The 11,549-nt window shown below is 41.4% G+C and overlaps 1 protein-coding gene across 1 annotated transcript; it reads right to left on the reverse strand.

Annotated features, from left to right (window-relative positions):
- Window positions 1–6,201: 6,201 nt before the first annotated feature.
- Window positions 6,202–10,393, reverse strand: mafbb (v-maf avian musculoaponeurotic fibrosarcoma oncogene homolog Bb). The gene has a single exon (XM_035389138.1). The coding sequence runs from the start codon at window positions 10,093–10,095 to the stop codon at window positions 9,103–9,105; it is 993 nt and encodes a 330-aa protein (XP_035245029.1). The 5' UTR covers window positions 10,096–10,393; the 3' UTR covers window positions 6,202–9,102.
- Between the last annotated feature and the right edge of the window lie 1,156 nt (window positions 10,394–11,549).

Here is an 11,549-nt window from a genome sequence, read left to right on the forward strand (position 1 = left end):
TATTCAGCACAGAGCCACTGATGAAAAATGACCACCAGTTACACTAATAGGGGCCCAGATTTACAGATGTGGGTGCTGGAACCTTCAGTTGTAAAGCTCATTCTGCATATGCCTAGTTGTCCTGCTCTGGGTAAATATGAGGTAAACATGGGGTTGCTCTGACACAGGTGGGATTACCACAGCTCTTCTAACCTGTCAAGGGTCAACATTGTTTCTGCAGACCTGCAGTATTGTTACTTGGAACTTCATTTTTCAATAAAAGTAATTGATTAAAGTTAACTTACTTCACCTGGTATCTTGGGTCTGAAATGGCTGTGATTTCAAGGTGAAAATGAAAACCAGAAGCAGACCATTAGACTCTCCAGGACCAGGGACAGGGACCCAAGCTTGATGTTTAAGAGGCCGTGTATGGTCAATTACAAGTCCTGTCAGAGATCATACGCCATGCACACTGTGGTCTGATTTCGTAAGCCTCATGTGATGCGGGTGGGCCGGAAGTCTGGTCCATACACCCTCACCAATTCTGACACACATGCACCCACCCCTGCCTTCCCCCCAGCACCCGCGCCTACACCCCCTCCACCCACCTCCACCCCATTGCAACACCATAGAGCCGCAGTAACGTCAGAGCCACCAAACCACTGCATTAGTCACAACCTTTCCGTGCTATCGAAACTCTGGCACAGGCCAGGCCTAATATCATGAGTTTAAAAAATGCACCCCCAGCCCCCCCAAATCTGTAAGATTTGCAAATGGTCAGTTGACCAGAAGTGAAAGAGGAAGTAGCTTTGGACTACTGGAGTGCATGAACTGACAGGAAAAGAAAACAGACAGTTCCAGCTGGTCCTGCCCTGCCAGGGGAAAATTACTGGGCCAAAGGTAAATATGCAGCCTTAATAAATATGAAATTGTGCACCAAAGGTAAATATGCAGCTTTAATAAATATGCAATAATGCACCAATGGTAAATTTGAGTCCCCACTGAATCATTGAGTCTTAGGACAATCGAGAGTCCAAAGTGAATCACTGAGTATTACAGTAAGTAGAGTCATCCTTATATAAACAACTAAATCACTCAGGCAATAGTCAGATTGCTAGCAGAATCATTAAATCACAGAGTATTTAGGGAGAGTTAGAGTGTGATGTGGTGTAGAGGGAGTCTAATTCGGCAGGAAAAACATATACTGTATAAGATGTGTATTCAAAGAGTTTTATGGAATCACAATGTACATTCCCACTGGCATATTGTCATGCATTTTGTGCTTGGAGTCCAAAGACATAATTACCGTGATTATATTGCATAGGAGGCTACTTAACCAACTATGGAAGACAGATCAGGCACCCTATTTGAGACAGTGGTATCTTGCTCAGCAGAATTGCAGCCAATGAGAGACTTGCTTTTAGTCTTCTCCATTAGACAGAGTAATTCTCTCTGAAATGGGGAGGATATCTATCTACTCAATTCCTCTCAACTTCTTCTTACCTTTTGTTGTTTTGTTCATTTTTGGTTGTTGCATGTTTCTGTAAAAGTCTGAAGTCTTCCCTATGTTATGGGCTCCTCCCCTTTAGTTTTTTGTTCTCCTCGTGTACACATACTTGCATACACATTAATTACACTTGTGATTATGTTATCAAACTTATTCTAGTATATATAAAATTTTATTTCTAATGTTTGTGTATAGTTTTGTATGGTACTTTAACATTGTGGATTTGGTGTGTTGAGCTATACAGGTACATTTGTGCATTGGCTGAATTATGTATTTTTTAAGTGGGTATATTATGAGGGCAGAGGGGTGGGTGGGAAATATATGAGAGGGTGCAGAACTATGCATTATGGCGCAGAAACAATGATATTATTGTACTTTTATACTTTATAATTTAAATGAGACATGGACTTCTACCTGCTTTTTTGTTGTATCTATGCACCCCTGACAAAATCTACAATAAAGAGTTTATTGCAAAAACATGCATCAGTTGGTTCCACTATCTCACAGCTGACACATTGATGGCAATCATTAAACAATGCATCCCGCCTTTTCTTCATATTTCTGCTTCAACACCCTTTCCACACAATTCTGAGTGTGACAGGGGCCGCTTTCAGAGTTCAAGAGTAACCCGTGTTTGATGAGTCAAAACGCAGGCTTGCGTTTCTTTCTTTCAACAGAAAAGAGAAAGAGGAAAAACCCGCAGTGAGTTTTGATTCTGTAATTTTCCGCTCTCTTTCTTGGTTTTGCAGAATGAATAAAACCCAAAAAGAGGAAGTTATACATAGATTGAGAAGACAAAGAAGTAGATAAGATTCTGTCTTTACTCCAAACTCATGTCCTCCCTTCAGGCACGGAACAGTGGTCCTACGGTCGTAGGCTAGATGTCCATCACATCACTAAGCTGTACTTGCATGCATGGGCCACATATTTACACAGTGCAACATCAGACATCCAATCTGGGCCTGTTACTTATAATAAATATAGTAACATTTACAGTATATGACACCATTCATGTCCTGCTGTAACATGAACTGCTTTACAAAAGTAAAATAATGAAAATTTAGCTTTCAATAAAAACAGGGATGCACCCATTAGATGAGGAAATTTTGCAGGGGTCTAAACTTTTTTTGAGTGCCCTCTGATTTTTATTATTTAGTACTGTATATGTAGGCCTATAATCCACTATATAAGACCTATATATGCATCAGGTGTTATTTTTTTTTTCAGTACAATCTTTCTCTGTATGTTATTTTATCATAGATTCATGTTAGGAGACTGTTTTAATGGCAAATGGACACAAAGGCCAAGAAAACAGAAAAATGGGTGTTGAAATTTAACTAAATTTATTGATAAAATACAGCACGCAATGGAAGACTTTTGAATTTCTAAGACTGATCACTAAGGGCTTGGGTAAGAAATGCACTCCTAATAAACACTACTGTACAGACCACAGAAAAATATATATTCAAAATGAGGCAGAGAGTCACTTGGCACTCTTGCGCTGCCAATGTATATAAGAATTTATGTAAGAATCCTTCCATTTTTAGGTGAAATTTTTTCCAGTCTAAATTCTTAGTGAATTTCCCTGTACTGTATTACTGATTTATGTAATAACATGATCAACCCCAGAATGTATATATTATGAGCAAAAGCTCTGGCTATAGTCCCTTCATCAAAAAAGGGCTCCCAGATGTATTGTCAGAAAGTATCCGCCCATCGCCGTTGGGGTTGTTCTGTTTCTTCCTACAAATATATTCTGTTGGTGGAGTTGCTTTCTGTTTTCTTTTTTTTTACTGGAAATGTAGTGACACCAACATCTCATTCTGATGTTATTATCACTGGATCTTAGCAGAAGACCATGCAGCGGTGAATCAGTGTGGAACTGCAGGAGTCTTATGACATCATCATGAGAGCTGGACAGGAAACCATGCAGCAGTGAAACAGGAAACCATGCAATTGTGAATCACTGGCCTTCCTCTCACTCAGACCTCTCCTCTGTGAGGCAACACAGGGTACTCAAAGGCACAACCTATGTCTTCTTCCTCAGATTTTCTATAGGACTTTTATAAACTTAATATAATAAAGGCCCACTAAGCAATGACCAAATCCGTAACACATGCTGCAGTCCCTGCTCTAAAGCAAACACCACCTAGCCTTTGCAAATGAGTGTAGGACTAATGGTTTATGATGTTCGAGAAAATTTATGAAACTCTAAAAAGTTATATAATTTAATAAAATATAATTTATGAAAGTGTTTATAAGGGGTTATTAGCCAGGTCCTGAAAAACAACAAACCTATGTTAAAGACAGGTACTGTTGCAATTTTCTTTGTAATGAGAATGTTGATGAATGTTGCATATTAAATTAACAATTAATAATGAGAACTTACTTGATAGATGAAGCCAATGTCTACATGCTGTCTCTTGCAAATAGCTCAGAAGTAAATGTGAAACTGTCCTGTCCTTGTCAGTGCACACTGATAGCACAAGTACAACTGTTTCTCCTATAGTACATCTCTCTCTTTGCACCTGGAAAATCTCTAGCCTGAGAAATTTTACACATGACGCAGCTAACAGATGTATATGCTTTACACAGCTACCTTACATAAGTGACTATCTCTCCCTCCCTCACTCCCTCTCTCTGCCTCTGCTCCTTCTTTCTTTCTCTCCCCTCTTTGTCTCAATATTACCTTCTCTATGCTTTATTCTTATTTTCCCTCGCCACTTCCCCGCAGTTCAGCTGTCTGTTAAACAGTAAGGAAGCTGTCATATGGGGTCAAAGTTCAGCCTTAAAGGAGTGACCCAGTCACTGGTGATTCAAACAGGGTGTGTGCATGTCTCTATGTACTGTATGCATGGATGTACATTGATGTGTCTGTATGTATGTATGTTTACATTATGTGCATGTATGGGTAAGTGTGTGTTGACATGGGTATGTGTGTTTGTATGAGCATGTGTGAGTGTATTTGTATGTGTGTGCAAGTGTGAGCAAACAAACAACAGCTTTATTTTATTAATGCCCTCAGATTTCCTTTGGATTTATTGGATCTCGTCTCTTTCAGATACACTTCAGCATTGAATATGAGCAAGGACCACACATGTGCACATGCACACATGCGTGCGCACACACACACATTTCATTTTTTTTTGTCTTTGCTGCTTTCATACATTTTGCTTTCCTGCTTTCGTGCTTTTGATGGGAAGAGGACCTTTAGAATCATTATTATTGTGGAAGTGCTCCTATCTGGGCTCTCTCTGGTGTGTGGGGAGGTAAAACCCTCACAACTTACAGCAGATGGCAGGGTTTACCATGATGACCCTTCATAAGAGCCATGGCTGTAATTCCATGTGATAGATACGGATAAATACTCACACTGTGTGCACAAGCTGCTGCTGTCTTTCCTGCACTTTCAGCATCATGGCGCAGCTGACAACTGAGAGACAGAAAGGGCTGAAAGGTTTTTTACACAGGAAGGAGAGAGAGAGAGAGAGAGAGAGAGAGAGGGTGGGGTGGAATTTATTCCAGCTGGTTACCTTTCACTCATACATTCTCATTTCCAGGAATCCTGTCCCCCACCACAATGTTACTGTCACCATCTCCCAGCGACACACAACTACATCCTGCAGTAAAAAAAGTAAAAAATAAAAGGAGGAAGCACTCTTCAAAGGAATCTCTGAAAGGGCCTCCAAATGTGCCTGAACATTTACTGCTAACAGGACTGAGGGAACTGGGATAGGCCAAGGCACCTAACTGACGAAGCCATGTCCCCCACCACCTCCTGGCCTCTCCCTGCAAAGCACCCAGTGGTCCGGAAAGTTCCACCCCCACACCCTCTCAAAGTATAAAAACAAGGGTTGGGAAGCAGAATGGACATAATGCATTCTATACTCTGAACAGTGCTCAACCTTAGAGCAACCAGCGGGGTTACACAGTGACATGTTCACATGTGCACTACATATATATATATATATATATATATATATATATATATATGATTACCAGATAAACTCACACAAGTGAAGCTAAAGCAGAGTAGACCAGAATGCATGAAAGGACATAAAGGACATATTTTATTAAACTGCCTATGGGAAAATATAGGTGGGGGAAGGGGGTGATCAAACCTTTTTCCACTACGCTAGACAGGAGCCCTGCAAATAAGCACCGGCAGGGTTTTTCTCACACATAGATTAAGGGGTATTAACACAGTATCCTCTTTCTACAATATGCTTAATGTGTGCCTAAATAAAATATTAAAATAAACAAAATGTATGATGGATTAATCAAGGGGAGTAGGGAAGTGGTCTTGGCGGGTTTGTCAACCTCTACTATAGAGAGATGAGGTCACAGTCCCAGGACCCTCTGCAAGTCAGCCCAGTGCAGGGCACGCGCCCAAACCAGGAACTGAGCGCAACGTGCGGAACTGGTCCACCACATTTGAGAAGAAGCACCACGCACACAGAACGAACTTGACTTCATAGGACACGTGCCACTGCAAAATAATATATCTGAAATTCTTCAATCCTTTAGACACTAGCAAAATTCCTAATTACAAGACACTTAAAAGAAACATCTATTTTCACTAAATATTCAGAACATATACTTCCATCATGTGATTGAACTTCTTCAAATACATATTTGATCCAGGTCTTCAAGAAAATGGTAAACATATCAATAAATTTAATATAGAAAAGTAATACAGAAAAAACACACTCTGCTCCCGTTTTCACTATTTATTGTAAATATCTCAATTTGATGCAGATTTTTGACAGTTCAAAATATAAATAGCAATACATTAATCAAACAAGGGTATTTCTTTTTCCACACACACATGTACATACTGTACATGCATATGCATTTATACCAACACAGCAAAGCAGTGACAGACACAAATAATATCAGGTGAGGTCCTGATTCACTGTAATTATTAAAGACCCAATTACACTTTTCAAAAGAGTAAACCCAGTTGTCTTTTCAAATTCCCCTAACACTGGCTATGTGCATCTGGCTACCTAATCACCATTCCTATATCTGACTGACTACCCAATCCCATGCATTCCCTACCCTCAGTTATTCTCCAAATGATAATTGAGTTCTTAGTTGACATAACTTGTTGAAAAGGGTAAAATAAAGAAATTATGAATATATTTTAAATTACCAGATTAATCTGAAGTGACATAAGATAACATATTTGTGAGATAAACCCCAAACAGTGCGTTTGGGAATGAGTATGACATGAGATCTGTCATAGGCTATATGCTTGCCAGATGTGCTTTCTGAGCGGATCTACAGCTCAGCAAATAGGCTACCATTGTGATGTGAGGACGCACACTATTACTCTTCTGTGTAATAAAGAAACATAAAACAGCTCACTTCTGTGGTGTGAGGATGACTATGGCTTTCCACAAATGTATTGTCCCAAATGCTGTAAAGAAAATTTAAACTGAAAAAATTTAAGGGTTTAAGGACAATGTCAGTAATAAATTACGCACATAATACAGTAATACAGAAACGCAGTAATACAGAAAGATTGCTCGGGCTGTATTATAACGCGTTCATGCTGTCCAGCAGCATGCTGAAATAGACGCTCGTCACGAGGCGAAACAGTACTTGGTGTGGCTCGGTGATCGCTGAACTTTAACTTACTTTAAAACTGCGTAGCTTCCCTTGACGCTTCCGCAACCAATGTCTTTGTCAGCATATTAGTGTCACGTGTGCGATGGTGGGGGCAGGGGACTCGTGAGCTTTCCAGCAGCGCGAGGTTGACTAGGCTATTCAATTGTTCAGAAAAGCTTGGTTAATTCTCCGGGCTGACACGATGATGCCAGTGAAAGAACAGCAAAAATACAAAAATACAAACAGACAGACAAATTACATTTCAATGGCTTTAATATTTAAAATGTGAAATCCCCCCCCCCCCCCCAAAAAAGCAATAAAACATGAAATGCAACAGAAACCAGTCTGAATCACAATAAATCATCACAAGCAACGTTCGATTATCCCCTTTCCCATTCATATAAAACACAAGTTGCTTCCCTTTTAAAATAAATCGAATTAAAAATAACGACCGCAGCTGCAGCTCAGACCTGATTTCAACACAGTTGAATCAGTGGCAAACCAGTGATGGTTAAAAACACAACTCGTCAATACTTGGAAAATATGTTCATTTAAAACATTTTTAAAAATAAAAAATAAAAAATAAAAAATAAGTCTACTGTAGGTGTCTGGCCAGCAGAACCAGAACCCCCGAGTAATAAAACAACAAATAGAATAATCATAAAATATAAACGTAAGCCTACGTCATGTATATTTTAATATCAGACTTTCAAATACAGAATCATTTCCAACTGACCAGCAGAAAAAGGGAACAACGATACTTGTACATAAAAAGAAGTAGCCTAGTCTGTGTGTTCAACTTCAGCCAAGGGAGCTTTGTTCACCATTCACTGCGAACCGCACTGACACCAAGGCTCGTATTACTGATAATTCACCAAGTGATATGTCCTTGAAATTTGAGGTCTGGATACTGACACTACGATTCTATAACAAAAGATGCGTTACGCAGTAAATGTCCTTACAGACAGAAAAAAATTCATTGGTATATACCGCCCCGCGTCTAACCAATGTGTCATGAGAGAAAAGTTTAAATTAAAATAGCCTATATCTCAAACAAAACTGGGATATACGAAACAGCTCTTTTAGTCTATCAGCTGTTTTGAGAGATAGAGAGAGAAAAAACATTCCAGTCTATGGAGCGTAAATGTAGGCTATAAGTGGCGACAATAACCTATACATATATAACTGCATTTGATCTTTTAGCGCCGCATAGGCTATATATTTTGTATTAATATGCCTAACAATACAGACTTGGCCTAATTTGGTGCAATAAAAATATCAGACCACAAACGAATTTGCCCACTTTAAAATGTAGGCTACATTTTCAAGCTAGGCTACATATAGGCCTACTAGCTACATGAACAAAGATTAAAATATAATTCTATAACCCCGACACAATATGATCTGAGATCAACTCGCCTACACTTGCATGCGTTCCAGATAAATGATAAAACTAATACAAAATATGTTTTTTTCCCCATACATGTCCAGCATGCATGATTAGTATGTTAACGCAATTTAAAGATTTGGCCTATAAACCTAACGAGATTCCACAAAAAAATCCCAAATTCATCTAGCTATTTGCAAGCAAGGCACATGTGCAGTCCGTAGTATTAGGAGGGAAATGTAGAGTGACGCTGATGGTGCAAGTCACGTTGTTTTCTGTTTGGGAAATTTGACCAACATCACGCCCAGCTTCCAATGGCTTGCACAGGTATGCAAATGTCCAGGTCCATATTAATTATGTGCCCAATGATAAAAATAAACATTCTTTCCACACTGGGCAACGATAACCTAAGGATACGCCGCTGTTAATGGAACGTTTTCAACGACAGGGCCTATACCAGATAACAGCTGAATTGAGATATTAAAATATATGCGATTATTAATTTTAAAGTATTTGCTGATAATACAGTTGACCTCAGCACCGGTCATAATCATCATCATTCTCTTCTGAATCTTTTTTGAACGAACGTGTTCAGACAAAAACATAGCCTAAGTGTTCAGACAAAGAACTCGGGTGAGGACGGGTCGTCACTTGTGGACCCTGCCTCACGAAACTCGTTCACACCGGTCAGTTTCTCGCACTTGAGTTTGTAGGCGTCTCTCTCGTGGGCCAGCCGGGTGAGCTCCTGCTTCAGCTGCTCCACCTGAGTTACCAGGCTAGTCTTCTCGTGCTCCAGAACATGCTTCTGTCGCACGCGCTTGAAGCGGCAGGACTGCGCATAGCCCCGGTTCTTCAGGGTCCGTCGCTTCTGCTTCAGACGGGCAACCTCATCTTTGGCGCATCCACGCAGCTGCCGATTGAGCTCCCGCACGGTCATGGACACCAGCTGGTCATCTGAGAAGCGATCATCCAGGCCGGCATCAGTGACCCCGCCGTGGCCCTGATGGTGGTGGAACTGATGGAGCGGCTCGGGTGAACTTGGAGAAGGGCTGTTGGGGCTCTGGTTGTGGTGAGGGTGAGGCTGGCCTGGGTGACCCGACAGAACGTCTGAGTGATTGGGAATCCCCAGATACGGATGCTGGTGGTGCTGTGGGGCATGGCCGTGACCGTGGAGATTGCTTGCCACTCTATAGCCTTCGAAATCCGCTCGCTGGAGGTGCTGCTGGGTGTGGGCAGGTGGTAGCTGCCCGTGGGCCCCGGCGCCAAACAAAGCTTCCACTGCGTCCTCTGGTGTGAGACCCAACATCAGCGCATCAATATGCTGGTTATAGCCGCCCCCGGGCATCCAGTACAGCTCCTCCAGCTGCGTAGACTGATCCGTTGGACTGAAGCTCGGCGAGGAAGGTATCGAACTGCAGGGTGTGCTGGACGGGGTGGAGGACACGGAGCCCGTGGACGTAAGTCGGTTGCACTCCCGCGTAGAAGAACGCTCCAGCCCGACAAGAGACTCCTTCTTCACGTCGAACTTCATTAGGTCAAAGTTGTTAACGCAGCCCAGTCCCAAATGGCTGTTCTGCAGCCCCAGATCCACGTTGAGTTCCGTCGTCATCTTTCTTTTAACTCTTTTAAAATCTTATACCCTACGAATCCCTGCGTCACAATGACTATTTCAATGCCCAAGCAGTATAATAACCGACAGCGAAACACGTCAGCTGAAGTAGCTTAACCTATGCAGAGTCCCGTCAGATCCAAATAAAGGAAAGGACCCCTTAACAGCAAACGGAGGCTGTAAGAGGGAAAAATGCTGATGTGACTTTTCGCTCACAAAGCAACTTGCCAGCTCTGCGCAGCAGAGGTACTGGACTGCATTCCTCCTCACCCAAGCGTCTGGTAACTGCGTCATATATGCTCCGCTTTAGCGTTATAAGCCCCTTTGCCTGATGTAACAGGAGGGACGAACAGTCTCTCTCCAATGGGAAGAGTGCAAGTCAGTTGATTAGCATAAGTACCGGGGAAATAGGATTCGCGACTGAGTTATGACAGTCGCCGAGCTCCTGAAGAGGCAACTTAAATGCACGCGCATAAATGGTCTGTCAGCGACTCTTTAGAATATGAATCCGTCGTATTGAATTTTAAATAGGTTTTACTGCCTAATTTCTTAATTTTATATGCCCAAGTATAATATTTAAAAGCAACATAAAAATTAAGGAGGGTGTTTTCATAATATATTGCTAGCTGTAATGCACCAATTTTACGATTCGGACTGTGGAGCATAAAGTAGCAAGATTAACCTCCAGTTCCATAAGGTATGATCTATTGAACGCGTTTTTAAAACCTTTAAGCAAACAGAATGGCTGATGTAGGCACTTTTTGAACGCGTACACTCGCTATATGTGCACAACATGCACAAAAAATGTGTTGCACTCTATTTTTGTACTTATCGCGCTATTTAGGTTTTCACTGAACCTACAAAACAATAAGTGGCGAAATACTAAAATACGTAGGTATGTATCTCGTTTACTTCGTAATTGTAAAGAATTTTTAGCCCTAGAAAGAATCTTAAAACAATCCCAACACTGCCCTCAAGTGGCTTCTGTAGTAATCACGTGCAACCAGTTCCCTGTTGGGGATAAGAAAATTCTTTTGGCAGATTAGTTTGGCTATGACGTTTCAAAGCCAACAGCCAGGGCACTTTCTGAGAAATGAGCTTTTTAGCTATCTTGCCCTGATTCGTACGAGAAGACTGATGCCAATGTATCGGTCCCTGTCCATCCAGTAAAAAGACATTGGACAATACGAGGAGGTTACCCTTACAGCATTCCAGTCGCACATGTACTGGTAGTGCTAAAGATCTGTGAAGGGTGAAGCCTTGGGCAGGTGATGTTCTGTCTCGCTCTGGTGGTAGGATGGCATTACTGCAGTCAGTGGCTGCAGTCAGTGTGGGGAGCTAGTTTCTCAACTTCTGGCCTCCAGCAACACAAATGGAGGTGCAGCTAATTATTTCCAGACATAGTACCTAAACAGTTACCTGCAATTCGTCCAACAAAATCCCAGTTTATGCAT

The sequence above is a fragment of the Anguilla anguilla genome, chromosome 13 (genome assembly GCF_013347855.1).
Source record: "Anguilla anguilla isolate fAngAng1 chromosome 13, fAngAng1.pri, whole genome shotgun sequence".
In the NCBI taxonomy this organism is placed as follows: Eukaryota; Metazoa; Chordata; class Actinopteri; order Anguilliformes; family Anguillidae; genus Anguilla; species Anguilla anguilla.